The sequence below is a fragment of the Rhinolophus ferrumequinum genome, assembly GCF_004115265.2.
Source record: "Rhinolophus ferrumequinum isolate MPI-CBG mRhiFer1 chromosome 15 unlocalized genomic scaffold, mRhiFer1_v1.p scaffold_54_arrow_ctg1_1, whole genome shotgun sequence".
Classification (NCBI taxonomy): Eukaryota; Metazoa; Chordata; class Mammalia; order Chiroptera; family Rhinolophidae; genus Rhinolophus; species Rhinolophus ferrumequinum.
This window is the reverse complement of record NW_022680357.1, coordinates 11,188,261-11,207,663: the sequence shown is the minus strand read 5'-3', so window position 1 is coordinate 11,207,663 and position 19,403 is coordinate 11,188,261. Positions and strand designations below refer to the sequence as shown.

The window sequence follows — 19,403 nt, the reverse complement described above, 5'->3', positions numbered from 1 at the left end:
GGGAGAGTTTCCAGTGGCTGCCAGCCGGAAGGATAGCACTCCGCATGCAGGCAGAGAAGAAGCAAGGTTATATGGGTACAGCAAACAAAGAGCATTGCACGGGAGAAGTCATCCGGCAGGACTGCAGGCCTGCTCTCACGCACACAGCATCCCGAGAAGCCGGGAGACCTTGACTGCTGGCTAGTGCACGGAACTGGCTGTCTGATAAGCAGCGTTCCCATGGAGCTGGGAGACCTTGACTGCCTGCTAGCTTAGCTGCCTGTGGGCCAGGTCCCCATAGCTATGAAAAATTAAACTGGGTAAGAGAGTAGAGAGTGATGTGGGTTGGTAGAGGCCAGGGTGGCTAGGAGAGGCCTCTGAAATGAGAATACACATCTGAGCTGAATGATAATGAGGAGCTAGCAAGGTAGATCTAGGTAAAGAATATTCCAGGGAAAGAAAAAAGCTAGATAGGTACTTTTTGTTGTTTTTTTTTTACTTTATTGGGGTGACAATGGTTAGTAAAGTTACATAGGTTTCAAGTGTACAACTCTGTAATATATCATCTATGTATCACGTTGTGTGTTCACCACCCAGAGTCAGTTCTCCTTCCATGACCATACTATATTTGACCCCTTTTACCCTCTTCTACCACCCCCCTACCCCCTTACCCTCTGGTAACCATTAAACTATTGTCTATGTCTATGAGTTTTTGTTTGTTTCTTTGTTTGTCTTGTTCCTTTGTTGCTTTCAGTTTTATATCCCACATATCAGAAATCGTATGGTTTTCGACTTTTTCTGTCTGACTTATTTCGCTTAGCATAATAATATCTAGATCCATCTATGGTGTTGCAAATGGCACTATATCATCTTTTCTTTAAAAAAGCTAGATACTTTTAAAGAAATAGAATTGTACTAGATACATTGATCCACTATATATTCTACCCAATGTGATTTTGCTTGTATGTAGAATCTAAAGAACGAAATAAACAAACAAACAAAACAGAAACAAACTCAGAACATTTTGATGGTTGCCAGATGGGAGGAGAGTTGGGGTGGGTGAAAAAGGGGAAGGGATTAAGAAGTACAAATTGGTTTTACACAGTAGTCATGGGGATGTAAAGCAAAGCATAGGGAATATAGTCAATAATATGGTAATAACTATGTATAGTGCCAGGTGGGTACTAGACAAATCAGGAGGATCACTTCTTAAATTATATAAATGTCTAACTACTGTGCTGTACACCTGAAATCAATATAAAATAATATTGATTGTCAACTGTAATTGAAAAATTGTTAATGTGTGGGGCAAGGTGAAGGAGAATAAGAGGTTCACATCTCCAGGTATAAAACAATTAAATCTTGGGGATGTAATGCACAGTATAGGGAATATAGTCAGTAGTATTGTGATACCGTGATACAGTGTCAGATGGTTGCTGAACTTATAAATGTTGAATAACTATGGTGTATACCTGAAACTAATATAATATTGTATGTTAGCTATAGTTTAATACAAATCTATAAAAAAATGTATTTTTGGGGCTGGCCCGGTGGCTCAGGCGGTTGGAGCTCTGTGCTCCTAACTCCGAAGGCTGCCAGTTTGATTCCCACATGGGCCAGTGGGCTCTCAACCACAAGGTTGCCAGTTCGATTCCTCAACTCCCACAAAGGATGGTGGGCTGCGCCCCCTGCAACTAAGATTGAAAGGACAACAACTTGGCAAAGTCCCGGAAGTACACACTGTTCCCCAATAAAGTCCTGTTCCCTTCCCCAATAAATTTTTTTTAAAAAATGTACTTCTATGTTGTTTTACTCTTTTTGATAGCTGCATATTATTCCATAATATTGGTGTAATATCACTTATTTAACCATTTCCATGTTATTGGACATTTAGATTGTTTCCAGTCTGGAGCTATTGCAAAAATGCAGGAAAAAACAGCTTTTCACACTTGTGCTCATATTTCTGTAGAAAACATTTCCAGGAGTGGGATGGCCATTGTCCCTCTGTGTGCATCCACAGAAACCCTGGGACAGCCTTGAGTTTTCATATCAGTCTTATGGTTGGAAGCATAAAAAATAAACGCTTACATTAACAAAACAAAACAAAGTACTGTGTAGTTGACTAAAAGGGGCAAATGCTGAGACCCCGATTCAGTTTAAAAGCAGAATAATAAGGGAGGAGAGGAAGACAGAGAACAAAAGCGAGCGACTACTAGGAATGGCAGCTGGTGGAATTTGCACTGGAAGATGGGAATTATCTGTTGTGAAATGGCTCAGACCTTGAATGAGCATACGTAGCTTGGCAAAGCACAGCTGCTGTCCGGCTCACCCTGGGTGTGCGTCACAGAGAATATAGCGGGATGTTCTTTGAAAAACTCTCTTAAAGTTGATAGTCCTGAGTCTCAACTGCCCTAGATAAGTATAAAAGGGTAGTATTGTCCCAAACTCTCTATTGAGGCACCCACCCGTTAATTAAACATGTAGTAAGCCCGTTTTCTACGCCAAGCATTCTACTGGGCATTGGGAATATAAAGAAGATGAAGAAGAAACTGTGACCTCAAGTTGTTCAGTCTTAGATCAACAGTCATTATCAAGAAGAACTTCTCACTCTCTGGCTGGAGCAGTGCCTCAACCTTGGCACGTCAAGGCTTTTGAAAACCATTGCAGGGGATTTTTTCCTGAATATCCATAATTATCCTATTCGGGGACATGGAAGTTAATGACATCAACTGCTTTTCTAAACTGCAGTTTTCTTAGCAGTTTCTGTCTTTGTCCCTAGAAAAAGCAGCAGGCACAAAGAAACTCGAATGGAATTCGATGTGAAGAACTAACCTATCATCAGTGCCCTATGGGTGACACCACTGGAAGTATGGTATCCAATGACAAAGTGGTTAGAGAAGGACAGTGTGGTTCACTGAGTCAGCTGCTTGTGTTGACGATTTCTTTCTTTTTCTTTAATAAAGTTTTATTTTTCAAAATGTACAGTTGGTGGACCGGTTGTTCATGCATCTTCAGCAGCAGCTGACACATCCCCACCCTTGGTGCTTCTGGTGTAAATGACGTGAGCTCGGTGCTTTGAAACGAGTTTAGTAAGTCCTGTACTAAGGAGCTCCTGAAGGGCTGCGCTGGCCAAGGAACCGCGGATCTTTAGTCTCTCAGAGACAACAGTGGGGTTTATAAGCTTATAGGGGGGAACTTCCTTATAGTTTGTCATGTCACTTTGTCACACAAGACCAGGTTACTGAGCTTGTCCCAAACTTTGCCTTTGGACCACTTCTTCTTGGCCTGGCCTCCAAATTTGTTCACTGGGTCTTTGTCTTTCTTGGCCAACTTTCCGGCATCTTTCTGCTTGTCGTCCTTGGGCGGCATAGCGAAGCTCAGAGAGCAGCTGTTACCACTGCAGCCTTGCTAAGATGTTGGGCAAAAAAGTAACAGTTTCTTAAAAGTAGTTTGGGGAGTGCAAATCTTGAGTGAGCAGGCACTTTATTTCAGATATATTGTATTTTCTTCTTATGAACATAAGATGAAAATATGTCATTCAATAGCAATGCAGGTCTCCTATATACAAGGAAAGAATGTATGATTTTTATATCAATTTCTATGAGTTCTCTGTAAATCTGAAAGCAATCACTTAATACCAACATTAAAATGGGACACTCAAAAAAGATTCAATTGGGTCTTCTGAGAATTATAATAGGCTGTAACCAGAACTTTGTATTAATCAGAGGAATACATTCTCTCTCCTGAAAACAAAAAGTCCAAAAGATCTCAGGTAGCATAGGCCACAGATCTGATGCGAACGTAAAGCCAGCCTTATTATAATGGAGGTCTCTATTTGTTTTTTTCCCACATCTATAGTGGTCCATTTCCCAAGTGTCATGTGTTAAAGAAAAAAAATACAGGGGCGGCTGGTTGGCTCAGCTGGTTAGAGCACAGTGCTCATAACACCAAGGTCGCTGGATCGATTTCCACATGGGCCAGTGAGCTGTGTCCTCCACAACTAGATTGAAAACAATGACTTGACTTGGATCTGATGGGTCCTGGAAAAACACACTGTTCCCCAATAAAGAAATTTTTTAAATACATAAAATTTGTTTGTTTAATGTTAAACACAATTTCAAACCACTTTAGTGTAGGACTTGTTTTAAAAGGTAACTGACAGCTTTGTTTTTTACCTGTCTCATTAGGCTGAGTTCTGTTTTATCTTTAAAATACATATGTTTAAAAGTAAAATTCATATTTAGATCTACATTTTGGAACTTAACATAAAGTTGTTAAGAAACATCTATTCTCTGTGTGTCCATACCATTAATTACTAGTAGGTTAGTTGCATTCTGTCTAGACCCCTTGCAGAAAAATATCAAAAATGTTTTTCTCTGCTTGGGCTTCTACAGGGGTGAATTTCAGAAAAACTTAATGGATCCTCAGAGCCACGTTATTTTCCTACTTCATGCAGTTGGGTCTAAGTATTTCTCTCTCTCTCTTTTTTCTTTCTTCTTTTTCATTCTTTTCTCATGTTCACCTAAAATCAATTCAGCGAGAGAGGCCGTCAATAAAGTAGACTATGTGAGCAAATCGGACCCCTCAAAAGAAAACCACTGCACCTAATGGTACACACAGAAGCTGGACACATCAAAGTAACCGTGTTAAAAGTGAAAGAAAATAATCCTGTTAGTTGGGTACAGTTGGCTACATCAAGGAATATGGCACCTCTCTGTTTAATTTGCAAAGCACTTGGCCAGGAGGAGGAAGAGATGGAAAAATTTGGGTGAAGGCTTTAAATGACTAGTCAAACAGTGAGTCATTGAAATTTGCAGTTAATAATGCCCTTTGCCGGGCAGAGCCTGGGCCCGAGCACTTTACGAGCCACATCGTAGTATAAGTTATAATGTCTCAAGGTTTTATTGTCTCTTCCACCAAATGAATACATAAAATGAAAGACGCTCTGCGTTGGCTTTGAAATGTAGGGCAAAATCTGGCTGGGGGAGGGGAGAAGGAAGGTGGAAAGAAAGAGAACAAGGTAGCGAGACTGTGAGGCAGAGAACGCGGAGAGGCTGGTGAAAGAGAAGGACGGAATTTTCAGGAGTCGAGAGTTTTTTTCCACATTAGAACTGCTGTCCGTTTCCCCCCCATCTTGTTGCTGACAGGACGGTGGACCATCCCCAGGGGCTGAAAGACTCGCTGTCCGCGGCCCGGCGCCCAGTCGCGCCACCGCTGCCCCAGTCCCTGCCCCCACTCGGTGACAGCTGGGACCGCCGAGCTGCCACCAGATCTCCGCCCCCTCGCACTGCTTGCTGGGAGCCCGAGTCGCTTCCGGTTGCTCCGGCCCCCGGAACTTCGACTCCCATCGGCCCCCGGGAAAACCGCAACAGGGTCGCGCGGGCACTGCCGGAACTCGTAGTTCCGTCTTCAGCTGCGCTCCATAGCCGGAAACGGGAACGGACAGAGCCAGGACTACCAAGGCGAAGGTACGGGTGGCGGCGGGGTTCAATCCGCGCCGGGCGTGGGGTTGGCGCTGAGGCGGTCGGAGGTGGTTGGGGTTGGGTGGGAGGAGATCCGCTCGCACACACGAGGAGGGTTGAGCTATCGCCGCCGTCGTCGTGTGTGCGGAGTGGAGACTGGAGCTGCCGCCGCGACGACGCCGGGGATTGTATCGCTAGCCCCTGGCCCTTCTGCCTCGCCGCTTCTCGGGGTCAGTGCGGCCTGCTCCTTCCCGGCCGGTCGCCCCCGCCTCCATTTCCCGCCCTCTCTTCACCACACACACGGCCCCCCCGATCATGGATCCGGGCAGTGGTGGTGGCGGCGGCGGCGGCGGGAGCAGCAGCGGCAGCAGCAGCAGCGACTCGGCGCCCGACTGCTGGGACCAGGCAGACATGGAAGCCCCTGGGCCGGGGCCGTGCGGCGCCGCCGGCAGCGCCAGCGGCCCCTTGGTGGCGGCTGCGGCCGAGGCCCAGCGTGAACATCTCAGTGCGGCCTTCAGCCGGCAACTCAACGTCAACGCCAAACCCTTCGTGCCCAACGTCCACGCCGCTGAGTTCGTGCCGTCCTTCCTGCGGGGCCCGGCCCAGCCGCCACCACCCTCAGCTGGCGCCGCCGCCAACAACCACGGAGCCGGCAGCGGCGCGGGAGGCCCTTCGGGTAAAAGGCCGGGACGCGGGAGGAAGCCGGCTGCTAGGGCGGGAGCAGCGACCTGGGGGCCGGTGCCCACCGGGGATGGGGTGGGGATGGGGTGGGGATGGGATGCGGTCAGGCGGCGTGCCTCGCCGGGCCAGGGGACGGCGCGGCCGTGGGGCTCGACGGCACGTGGGGCGCTGACAGCGGCGTCGGCAGTCCTGGGTGGGGCGGCCTGCGTGGGGCGGCCGCGGCTGAGGGCCAGTTGGGGCGGGAGAGGCGCGCCGGGGACACCGGCGGGGCCTGAGGCCCTCTCCTCCCCCGGGGGCCACAGTTACCCACTTGATGTGGGAACCGTAGGGGACAGAGCGGGGGCGACGGCGGTCAGCAACGCGAGGCCTAGAAGTGAGGACAGACGGAGTCAGGAGTCTGTTGGTTGGGCGTGGAGAAATTCGAGGAGTTGGGGAGGACGAATGCTCGAGTTTTCCTTCACCTTAGGCCTAGGCCAGAGAGCGTCTCGCTGTAATTTCTATTATTGAAGCTGTGATTACGTGTTAAATGTCTATGGCACCGAACCGGCCTGAAGGAATCCCAAGATGCATTGCAGTCTTGTGATCCGGCAGAAACTGTTGGCTATCAATACAAAGATCTTTTTCATCCTTACCATTCTGTAAGCTCGTAAAGTTCAGAGTGTCACAAAATTAGAGTTCTTCACTTAATATTAATGTGGGTGGGAAGCTACATTAATTTGTGTGCCCTTTTTCTTAAGTGGGAGTTGGACTTTTCTCCTTGTCAGTGACACGTTTATAATCTTCATTGCGTTAAAATCGTTTACCTTATTCAGGTTGCTTGGTATAACTCACTGTTGGTTAAGTTCGATCTTTAAAAATCTTCCTGTATTTAGGGGCTGCTTAAGTGATAGCATGCTTTCAGGTACTGATTTTGTAGGAATAACAAATGAGTGAACTTAAGTATTCTCCCTATATAAAGGTGCTTATTTTAGGAACTGTCAGTATTGGCTTAAAGAGAAAAAGAAAGGAAAAAGCTGAAAGTCCTTCCATTATAGTCAGAGTATGGGACGGGATCATAGCCATTCCCAGCAATTTGTGAAAGCAGATTGTTGAGTTCTCTTTTGAGTTCTGTGTTATATAGAACTATGATACTTATAGGGGAGACTTGACCAACCAGTAGTATTTCTTAGATAAGTGGACATTATAACTCTCTGAGTTTGGTTTCTTCAGAAACTTTTGCTACAGTTTTTTTCTCTAGAGGAAAAAATTTGCAGAAATAACTTTTGCAAAGTACGTATGTGACCACACAGTTTGGGTTTGGTTGTTTTAGTGACTGATATTTCTTTTACTTGTGTGGGCGGTTTTCCCTTTGCACAAGGAAACTTAGCTTTCCCGTACCTTATCATACAGATCCCGTTTATCCAGACATTTTCTTTTTGTCCCTCCCTCCTTATTCTAGAGCCACCAGCACCACACTAGCTAGACCTAAAACTGCAATTCCAGCCTATCTAGCCATCAGCCAGTCTAGAGTGGTGGTTATTGTTGAGCGACTAGGCATTACCTCTTACGCAGGAGAACTTTTTCCTCTTCCTGATATTTGCTAATTTGCAATTTTACTCTTAATCCTTTTCTCTGTGGCACTACTGGAAGTTAGAGATGTAAAAAGCTGTAGGGAAGTGGTTATAAGAAAAGCCCCTACATTATGGTCAACTTTTTCTTTTTTATCAGAAACCTGTTTTGGTGTTACTGACTTTACCAGCTGCTTCTACAAAACGTCAGTTAATGTTTAAAAAAAATCCTCTGTAGGATATCTATTTGAAAAGAATGGATTTTCTAAATTGATGTCCCAAATTTGGTGTAACTCTTGGATTGCATGTTACAGCCCATTCAGGTCATCATCAGAGCAGAGAGCTATGCTTGGAAGAAGCAGGAGGAAAAATGGGAACAGTTAGATTGAGATTTACAAAGGGGGAACTATAAAGTTTGCAGTTTTTTATAGTGAGGAAATAGTAGGGCTAGCATGTTTCCTTTTGTTAAGCCATAGGTGAAATTTGTGCTGGGTGTATTTTTAAACTAGATACAAGGAGAGCTTTTCAAGGTGTCTAGAGATAGAGCACTAGGATGAATGACTTAAAATGTGTCTGTCTAGGATGACTATTTCACTTGAAAATGGGCTGGTTTGTTTCTTTTTCCTTCCTTCCTTCCTTTCTTCCTTCCATCCTTCTTTCCTTCCTTCCTTCCTCCCTCCCTCTCTCCCTTCCTCCCTTTACTACTTATAGGAGTGCCTTGAGCAACCAGTAGAGGAAGATGCTTTTGTATACTGTCATTCACCTTCCCTGGAAGGCTGCTGGTTACGCCTGTTTCCAGCCATGCCAAATTCAGTGTTGACCTAGGAGCTCTTTAAAAATGTGATATAGGGTTCCAAAGAAATGATTAAGTAGAACCCACTTAAGTGTCATTCATTTTAGTGCATCCTCTCCATATCCACGTAGATTGGCTAGGGCACGCGCTTTCAAGTAGAGGTCCTGAAGTGAATGAAAATATAGAAGACGAGGATTACATGTAGTAGAACAAACATTTTCTGTGGTAGACTGTACGTATTTTAAGTTCCAATTTGCACCAATGCAGTGTTTTTTTGTTTCTTTGTTGTTTTTAATTAAATGAGAAACAGGTTTAGCAATGTTACTCAGGTTACTTCGGGTCTTAGTCCTTTGGCTGCTATAACAAAATACTACAGACTGGGTAGCTGATAAACAACAGAAATGTATTGCTCACAGTTCTGGAGGCTGGAAATCTGAGATCAGGGTGCCCGTCTGGTTGGGCAAGGGCCCTTTTCAGATATTAGACTTGACTTGTGTCCTCACAGGGCAGAAGGGGCAGGGGAGCTCTCTGATGCCTTTGATAAAGGCACTAACTATTCCCATTTGTGAGGGCTCTTACCCTCATGGCCTAGGGCCTCCCAAAGGCCCCACCTAATACCACTTCAGGCTTTAGAATTTCAACTTTAGAATTGGGGGATGCAGGAGGTTGGAGGGACACAAACATTCAGACCATAGCCCTTGGATTTTAGAACAGCCAGAACTTCGAAAGTAATGGTGTAGTGTTGTTTCCACCATTCTATCCTTAACACCTTTAACACTGCCATTAAAAAATAAGTATAGAATAAAGCAGCAGTCCTCAGTAGGTCCTCATAGGAGGATTTGTCTCCAAAATGTGCGACGTTGTATTGTGGAACATGAATTTTAAAGAGAAATGTTCAGTTTTGCAGTGTTTGGGTTTTGCTGAATGTTATTATGCGGGGGGATTTTCTTCTTTTTTTTAATGATCCAGATATAATTCAAATACCATAAAGTTCACCTTTTTAAAATGTACAGTTCATTCTTTTTTAGTATATTTACAGAGTTATGCAACCATCGTTACTTGGTGGATGCTTGTTCATCACTGAGTAGTTTCAAAGGTGACCTCTTCAGGGCCCCAGAGTAGAGATGATAATAGAATCAAAGTAGTAATGCTTGTTTCCTCCAGAAGGATTCTTACACTTTATTATTATGTTAAATGTTACCTGTTGATTGATAGATAAGTTTAGGTAGATAATAGATAAGGTTCTTGGCTTTGGATTTTTTTTTCCTTTTCCTATAACACTGAAATGCCTGCAATAACCGTTGTAATATGAAGGATTTTTCAGTAGCACAGTAAACGGAATAGAGTAGGCAGAGGAGATCATGGAAAAGTATTCTTCCTGGAGTGTTACTTCTTTTCCTACCTTGACTTACTGATTATTAAATTACTAGATTTGGGCTCGTTTCATGCTTGAATGGCTGGAGCAGGAGGACTTAGGGAACTTAGGGGACTCACTCACTCTGCCGATTGATACGTGGCATTGCTTTAGTGACTGAATAAGTATTGATACGTGGCATTGCTTTAGTGACTGAATAAGTAGGTTCTTAGCGTGTTAGAGATAGACATAACCCTTGCAGTAATACAATCTCCTCATTTTATAAAGAAACTGAAGTTTAGAGACGCGAAGCGAATGCCTAAGGTCACTCACAATAATTAATGACACAGTTGAGTCTAGAATTCAAATTTGCCAACTGCAAGGTTAGTGCTCTGTCCACCACACCATGCTGTTTAACAATGGAAAACGACATGCCAAGAGCTAATTACTACAACCAGGATGGATTTTCTGAGCAAGCGGCCTTGGAATTGCCTTTCTTATATTTGATTCTTAAAAGGGTTTGTAATTATTATGGGGCTTTGAAATGCTTCGTAATAATTTATTGAGCAGTTACCATGTGCTTAATATGCCCTTATCCTCACAACAATCTCTTGAGGTATAGGGACTGTTGACCCATTTCTAGATAAGAAAATTAAAGCTCAGAAGCTAAATAAACTAGCGAGGTGAATCCATGAATAAACGCAGGAGTTAGGCTTCAATCTAGGTCTGATTTCAAAGCTTATTCTAGTAATAGTGACTCTGCGAGTCTTTTCCTTGTGATGTGATATTAAAAGATCTTTCTGGCTGAGACACTTTTTCAGAAACTGGGCCCATGAGTTTGTGGACTATGGCATGGTCTTCATGTTTGTCTCAGTAGTAGCAGAGTGATAATATTCTAATTAAAGCAATATTTTGAAATTGCTTCTTCCTGCATTTTAGGAAATGATGATAGAAAATACTTCAAACAGCTCCGTTCACTGTCTGTAGTATTGTGCCTTTTTATTTTTAGAGTGTTAGGTAATTAAAGCAACACCCTGGATATTTGTATGTGTTCTGTGGTCTTTTCTTTCTGAGATCTGCTTTTACTATTGTCCAGTATTGTCTGAGGGAGAAAAATACCTCAGCGTGCAATTTTGGTAAGACTATATGGTTACCTGAGTGCTAGAGAATTTTTAGTTACTTACTCAGTCTGTAATGTGTCTTGGATATTGTAGTTCTCTAAAACCCGTCTTAGAAAATTGGCCCATATGAAATTGTTTTTACTCTGCTGAACCCTAATGGAAATGCAGTAAACATGTAGACACTAGGGATGGTAAGAAAAGTGAAGTGATAAGACTACAAGGAGCTAGTGAGCTAGTAGTTTTCAAAAGAAAACTACTGAAGTTAATTCAGTAAAAATCAATTGTATATTTTTACTCTATACAGTATACTGCCAACCCTGGAGACTACAAGAGTAGAGAGAAAAGTCTCCATATTTCAGAAAATCACAGTCATTCTGGAACTATATAATCTCCTAGGGAACAAGAACTCATACAAGTGCTGTAATTGAAAGAAGGCTCATATATTAGAGGCGTTCAGAAGAGAGACCATTAGTCCTTCGGGGTGATGGGATGGGATGGGTAGGGAGTGGTATGGAAATAGAAAATCCGGTAAGACGAATTTGTACTATAATTGAGAACCACAAGTAGCTATTTAAATTAATTAAAATTAAATAAAAATTAAAATTCAGTTTCTCCCTCACAGTAGCCATATTTCAAGTGCTTAATAGCCATATATGGCTAGTGACTGTCATTACAGCACAGATATACAATATTTCTATTACTGCAGAAACTGTATTGGACAGAATCTTGTCGCATTGTTTCTTTCTTTTTCTCCCTTTAATGAACACACCATTTAGCTAACAGGGCTAAGAAATTTGAGTTAGGATGGCTATTTTAAATATCACTGTTTAGTGTGTAAATAGTAAAGATTAATTTTATATCTAAAGCAGTACAAATTTAAATTGCTGATTTACGAAATATGGATTAATAAGCACTTTTCAAGAATTGGCCAAACACCTGTGTTTAACACATACTTTGAATCAAATGATGGCATTTCATTACTTACCGCACGTATGTCCTTGACTCACTGGTGCTGCATCGATGAGCTGGTGACATAGAGTCATCGTGTTAAAGTCCTTTGATCCATGAGCAAATCTTTAAAAAAAAGGAAAGAGATTTTATATTTTCAAAAATTGAGTTGAAATACACATAAAATTAACCATTTTAAAGCAAACAGTTCAAGTGGCATTGAGTACATTCATAGTTTTGTATAATTATTAATATCTAGCTCCAAAATATTTTCATCTCCCAAAGGAAACTCGTACCCACTAAGCAGTCACTCCCCATTTCCCTTTCCTCCTAGCTTCTGGCAACCACCAATCTGCTTTCTGTCTCTACGGCTTTACCTGTACTGCGTATTTCATATTAATGGAATCATACAACTTGTGACCTTTTGTGTCTGGCTGGCTTATTTCACTCACTACGATCATATTTTAACAGTTTAAAAATCCAGATTATCATCTGTGTTACACCACAGGTAATACTGTTGCTGCCTGTCTTCTGCTAAAATCTGTCCTTGTTTTAAAATTTGTGGTAATATACCTAGTGTCAGAGCCAGCTCATTAGTCTTCCTCTATCGTAAACAATAGTATTAGCTTCTCCTTTTAGTTTGGGGCATGACAGTTTTATTCACTGGTACACTCAGATAACTTTCCCACTTAGAATTGTCCTTTTTTTGAATATTTGATAAAGGTGTGTTTCTTAACATGGAGATACCATTGGAAGATCCACAACCATAATTTCATTCCTCAGGAGGTTTACTAACTACTCTTTCACCAGCAGACATGAACCGTGCAGGACCTGAGAAATCGAGCTCTAGTGGTCATCTGTTTGCTAACCATGAACCAGTGACTTTGGGCCTGGGGTGACTCTAAGCCCCTGCTCATCAGTAGTCAGGAACCCCTGGACGTGGTGTGCATTCTGAGTAAGACCGGAGGAGACGAGGGGAGAGGGTTGCCTGTGCATGTGTGAAGACTGGCTTCAACAATATTGAGAAGTTTAAAGAATATCTTGCTATCTCTGTGATTTTTCTGGCCCATGATTTGAAAAATATCAGTTGGCAAATGTTGCTGTCATTGTCATTAGGTTTATTATAATGTGATCTATGATCTCAGTATGTGGAAAGCTTTTTTCCAACGCAGCTAAACTCTGGTCTGCTGCTTAGTTTGAGCCCTTTAGTATCATCATCATGTGTGTTAAGCATTTCATTGCTTGTGGTTCTTGGCTCTCTCTGCCTCTGTGAGCTTTACAAACTTCAGACAAACATAAGCGTAGAGTGTTTGAAAACTAAAACCCTGAGCAGGTTGTTTTCATCATGCTGCCTTATGCAGCCATGGAGGTGGTCTCACGACTGCTGTGCCTGTCCTGAGAAGTGCCTTAGAACCTTATGCTTGTATACTCGTATTGGTCAGTCTGAGGGTTGGTTGTAGAACTAGATGGCCTACTACCAGGTGTACGTACCATTGGTTTTGAGAAACTCAGTTACAGTCTGGGGGATATCTTAGTGGGTGATAGAGCCCACCATACCAGTTGTCTGAATCTTTTTCCTGCCTTAAAATACTTGTACCTCATAACTTTTACTGAGTGGTTTTCAACAAAAGCTGTTTGAGGAAAGGCAAGATGGCACTCGTATAACTTGGAAAAGCCCAGTTGAGTCTGATATATCTGTATGTTCGATGGTACCGGTAGTGATGACAGTATTTCCTAGGATTTGGGTGGGATTTAAATGAGACAGCACTCAGCACATAAGCTCAGTAAAAATGAGTTGGAGTTAGGGTGATCTGCCACCAGCTCCACCCCACCTCCAGCACTGGACGGATCTGTGAGTGCTTCATATCCCTGCACGGCCCATAATAGATACTGAGTGCATAGGAGTTGATAACGTTGAACTGATACTCAGTACACGTTATGGGGTGAAGACTGTCATTTGTTGGTGCCAGGTGCCAGCTATTATTTCATTGATGCTAAACAAACGTATTCTCACATTTAATCCTCCCAACAACCCAGTCAGGTGGATGGCATGTCATTTCCATATTCCAATGAAATAACTGCATCTCACAATTTGTTAGCGACAAGCCATGATTAAAAGTCAGGAGTCAGCTCAGATCTGGCCTCTCATCACTACCCCATGCTGCCTCCTCCATCTCTAGGGTGGTATGTGAACTTCATTCACTTAGCACTGCTTGGCTCTCTCTGAAAATTGAATGCTTTTTCCTTACCTTACCTATTACCTTTCCTTACCAAACTTTGCTTTGTAATAGGAAAACAAAAAAAAGTAAATCTCTATTATGTCTGAAGTATAATCCCTGTTCCCTTCTAAACCTAGTTCAAATGCTTTTTCCCCATTTCTTTTAATATCCCGCTAATCGGTCACATAGGCCGAGGTCATCTTAGACTTGCACTCTTTCTTCCTCTCCTGTCAGATGTCGTGTCCATTATCTTTGCACTTAACCCACCCCTCTGGTTGTACTGCTCAGCTGTCCTAATGGCATGCTTTCTTGTAGTAGTGATGTTGGTCTTTCTGCTTGTAGCTTCATTCCCTCTCTAGTTCATCTATGTACTATGACAGAATAAATGATTTTCCTAAGTGATACTCCACATGTCACTTCTGTCAAAAAAATCCCAATTGCCCTTTATCAGGGACAGGAAATTGCTTTCTTTAACACTTTGTGTTATTGAAGATTGAGTCCAAAACCCTTTCTTGACTCCTATAGGTGTTAATATATTCTGGGCAGTGATTTCAAATATCAGTTTTGCTGGTTATGAATTAATTATTCTTTATCTCTTGGTGTGCAGGATTCATGTGATTCAAATTCTTTGTCTTTTTGTATCTTGGTGATACTTTAAAGCAAGGGCACTTTCATATTGGAGTATCATTTAAGTTTATCAGACATAAAAAATAGACTTCATAATTGGGTAGCAGTATATATTTCTCACATGTCTCGTCCAGTGATGTCATAAGTAGATTTGTGGTGTGGAAACTGGATTGTTGCTTGATCTTAGAATTCTAATATAACTCAAAACTGGCATCATTGTAACTACATTTTCTGAGATGTTGTCAGGGCTTACATATGTATTTTAGGGATTTTTATATGAAGTAATTTATTTTATTGGTATCAAGTAATTATTCAAAGATCTTGATAATGTGTATGATTATAGACTCTTAAAAAGGGCTAATCATAGCTTGCTTGAGCTAGAGCTACCAAAAGAGAATCTAGAGCAGTAATATAGTGTATTCGTTGAGCAAAACTTACTAATTTGATCTCTGCTGGGCTATAGATTACTTTTACAATATCTGTAAAGGAAAAGTTTATGAAGCAAATTAAAAGAATAAGCATGCTTTTATGAATACACTTCAGTTACTTAAAATGTTTTGATTGGCGGTGACTGATAGATTTTTAAAAAGATAGAGATTTCTAATGTGAAAACCTGAGTGAGTTACCATTAGTCTGAATTTGAAAGTTGAAGTTTTTGTTGTGTTTTGAACTTTTGCTTTTATTGTTTTTAAAAATATAAGTAAAACTGATGTATAGATCTTAAGTTTTAATAGAACTTATTTCTATTAAACAGCACCTGTGGAACCTTCTCAAGAGGAACAGTCGTTGTGTGAAGGTAATTTTCTATGATGTGACTCTCTGACTATCTAATTTGAGAAAACATTAAGTTGTCTATGGTGTGTAAAGCTAGATATTGTTTTGTAAATATGTATTATATCTCAATTTCTTGTCTAGGTTCAAATTCAGCTGTTAGCATGGAACTTTCAGAACCTGTTGGTAAGAAAATTTCTGACCATATTAATACAGTAATAAGAAACTCTTTCACTCTCAGGATTTAAGGTGCAAATAAATGTAAGTGTTATGATTATTGTAATGCCTGCATTTAAAACTGACATTAAGTCTTTGCTCTTAAGATTTAGAAAGCAGAACTAATCAGGCATTAACACTGCCATGATAAATTTAATGATTACAAATATAAAAGAATTGAGTGGAGGAATGTTAAAGTCAGTTTAAATAGTTGTACCTGTTACATTTACTTTGTGAAACATTTTCTTTTGTAACTTTCTTTATTACTCTTAAGGGCTTCATATTCCCAAGGCAATTAATAAAGTTGATGCCAAAGTTACTACTTGCAGAGAAAAAAGAAAATATGTTCTAAATCCTTTCACACTTTTCCTGTGTTCTGATGTTAAACTTTCCCTTTTGTCCACTGTTGGCATCTTAAAAGTGGAATAACAGGACTATTAGGAATGTTAGATCTCCTGTTTATACGTTGTTTGTCCTTATGAAAATGAAGCTTTGTTAAAATAACATCTCTCAGTCTGAGTCAGAGCTCTGATGTCAGCAGTGAGGCCAGCTTGAAAGCTATTATTATCCATTTCTGTTGTGAAAGATTTTCTTGCTTATGTGTCACTAGACATTAGGAAATGGAGCTAAGTGTGCAAAGTTCCATTTGTTGTTTGAAAGCTTCTGTGTTTTAAAGATTAGTATTTTTCAGAATACTAAGTTAAAATGCCTTGTTTCAGTAGAAAATGGAGAGACAGAAATGTCCCCAGAAGAATCATGGGAGCACAAAGAAGAAATAAGTGAAGCAGAGTCAGGGGTTGGGTCCTTGGGAGATGGAAGGCCTCCAGAAGAAAATGCCCAAGAAATGATGGAGGAGGAAGAGGAAATACCAAAACCTAAATCTGTGGTTGCACCACCAGGTGCTCCTAAAAAAGAACATGTAAATGTGGTATTCATTGGGCATGTAGGTAAGTTGCACTCGGAGCCATGGTGAGAAATGACCAGTTATTGGGCACATCACACATAAAACATCTTATTTAGTTACTTGGAGATGTTTAGGGGAACTAAACTGAATTAATCTGAAAGGCCTTGATTTTTTACTTAATAGATTTGTTTAGCTGGCAGAATATTGCCAGTACTTTGTTCTTCAAGGTTGTGTGGATCAACAATATTGTAACATCATGGAAGCTGGAAGAAAATAAGCTTCAGTGTATTTGCATGTAATGCATAATTAGTCCACTGATGATGGCTCAGCGTATTATCCTAGGACATGTGCCTATTTTTGTGTGTGAACTTCATTTGTTCATTTTATGGGATTAACCATACTAGGTAGTTTAAGTTTGTGTGATGTAAGAAATTAATAAATTGGAATCAGGTTGCTGGGTAGTGCGCGCGCGCGCGCACACACACACACACACACACACACACACACCCATCCATTTGATTTACTCAAATATTCTCTAATCATCTGACCTACCCCAAAATTGTGAACAGAAAATAGAGAATTATGTGACCTTTTTTCTTCCCTGCCTTCCCCTGTATGTGATGATACACCATTCTAGTTTTTTAGTAGCAAGAACTCCTTTAAAATTTGTAAAGGAACACCTGTCTCTTTGCTGAAAGGGAAAGGCAGACTACCTAAATGTAGTCACAGCGCTTAGGCTACTTTTGCTCTCCTCTGAGGCTCCCCTTGGGTAATTTATATTCTTTTGCTGTTGTACTCTTAGCTGAAGGTCAGGGAGCAACCTGTTCAAAAATTCTTTTGTTCTTTATCAATAAAATAGTTCTAAATCATTACTGAGCTATATAAGGGGACTTAGCTTCATTTTCCAAGGGAGAAGGTAACTAACCAGGCAGGGCTTATGCCCTAGATTTCTTTAATTTCAGTTGTTTTTGCAAGATTTAATTATATATATTAAACCATATCTTTAGTGTGTTAGTGTATATAGTGGTTGGTTTTTAAAAATATTTTGACACCTACGCTTTGCATGTTGTTGATGATGTTGTTACTTTCAGATGCTGGCAAGTCAACCATCGGAGGGCAAATTATGTAAGTCTATTTTTTGTTAAACAATAATTAACTCGATTGAAGGAATTTCGGGCATTGTAAACATTCATAAAATCATACAAAGGAGATAAAACGGGTCACCCCAAGTTAAAAACAATAATAAAATGACATTAACTGTAAGGAAGGCTGATGTTAAGGAATAATTTTTATAATGTGATCATTGTTAGTATGTTCTGATGGATTGTAGGCTTTCACTAAAATTCTTTTGTTAGCACTGTCAGATTGTCATGTAATATTAAATATAGTTCTGAAAGCTGTCTTTTATTCTTTTTATAAAAACTAATATAGAAACCTAGCTTATAGGAAATCTTAGTCTTTGAATACAATTTTCTCAGGAATACTGAAACCAGCTTTTAAATCTTGTGCATGCGGGGAACTGGTTTTTCCTCATTCATCAACTCAAGTTTATGTGGATTTAATCAAAGACAGGTAGTCTGGCTAACATACTAAGGTATTTTTTTTTTCATATTATAGAAGCTATCGAGGTATGAAAACACCATGGTTGGCTTTCAGTAATATATATTCTAGTGTTGAAAAATCTTTTTAGGGGTGGCCGGTTAGTTCAGTTCGTTAGAGCGTGGTGCTTATACCACCAAGATTGCCAATTCAATCCCTACACGGGCCACCATAAGCTGCGCCCTCTTTAAAAAAAAAAAATCTTTTTTATTAAAAGGTCCTAAATATTTAATCACTCCAAATGAGACCCATTTTTTTAAACAGTGTAGTCAGAGGATCTAGAAGGGTATATCATCATTGTCTTGCCTTGTTAAATAATCTTGACTGGTGATCTTGCTAATTCTCATTTCTGAAGATTTCCCCAACGACCCTAAAACAGGCTATTAAACAGGGATCCTTACTTAAGGCTCTATGGATGCAAGTGTCAGACCCATTTGACATTGTGTTGTAGAAGAATGTGTATTTTTGCTTATGAACTATAATTTTCATTGGTATTTCACTGGGATTCTACATTCAAATGGTTAGAAACATGCTCTATAGGTGACTACACAGAAAGCTCAGAGATGAAAGCAAGAACTGGAATTACTAAGGAATTATTTTAAAATAATTTCTCTTTGAAGAATAATATTTTTAAAATATTAAATATTGAACTGTATTGGTAAGATTTAATTGCCTGGACAACACTATTGGAATCATTTTCTTTTATTGAGTGTTTACATTTGCTTTTAAAAAACTTTTATTCTGAAATAATTTCAGACTTACAAAAAGGTTGCCAAAACAGTACAGAATTCCCAAATACCTTTCATTCAGTCTACCCTAATGATAACACCTTACGTAACCATACTACAGTCATCAAAACTAGGAAGCTAACATTGCTACAATAAACTAAACTATAGATCTTACTTGAATTTCACCAGTTTATGTACTAACGTTTTTCTGTTCTAGAATTCCATATTGCATTTAGTTGTTTTGTCTCCTTAATCTTACCCAATTCGCGACATTTCCTCAGTCTTACCTTTCATGCCCATTATAATTTAAAGAATGCTATTCACTTAAAGGCTATATTTCAATTTGGGTTGACTGATGTTTTTTACAATTAGATTGAGGTTAGTCATTTGGGGCAAGAATATCACAGAAGATATGTTGAGCTCTTCTCAGGGCCTCCTATCGGGGTAAATGATG

At 40.6% G+C, this 19,403-nt stretch overlaps 2 protein-coding genes and 1 pseudogene across 4 annotated transcripts in view; 1 reads left to right on the top strand and 2 right to left on the bottom strand.

Moving 5' to 3' along the window:
- TNFRSF17 (TNF receptor superfamily member 17) overlaps positions 1-12,013 on the bottom strand; it is a 54,410-nt gene extending 42,397 nt beyond the window's left edge. The window contains exon 1 of the mRNA XM_033101153.1: positions 11,923-12,013. The gene's annotated coding sequence lies outside the window, so the exon portion shown is untranslated. The remainder of the gene's footprint in view (positions 1-11,922) is intronic.
- Positions 1,736-12,013, bottom strand: LOC117019462 (40S ribosomal protein S25-like; annotated as a pseudogene).
- GSPT1 (G1 to S phase transition 1) overlaps positions 4,859-19,403 on the top strand; it is a 27,718-nt gene continuing 13,173 nt past the window's right edge. Inside the window, exons 1-5 of one of the 3 annotated variants that reach the window (XM_033101152.1) lie at positions 4,859-5,447; positions 15,486-15,527; positions 15,647-15,688; positions 16,438-16,665; positions 17,714-17,747. In XM_033101152.1, coding sequence (XP_032957043.1) covers positions 15,667-15,688; positions 16,438-16,665; positions 17,714-17,747 — 284 coding nt within the window. In that variant the 5' untranslated portion in view covers positions 4,859-5,447; positions 15,486-15,527; positions 15,647-15,666. Of the gene's footprint in view, positions 5,448-5,503; positions 6,118-15,485; positions 15,528-15,646; positions 15,689-16,437; positions 16,666-17,713; positions 17,748-19,403 lie in introns of those variants that run through there. The other 2 variants (XM_033101151.1, XM_033101150.1) reach the window with 2 other exon arrangements.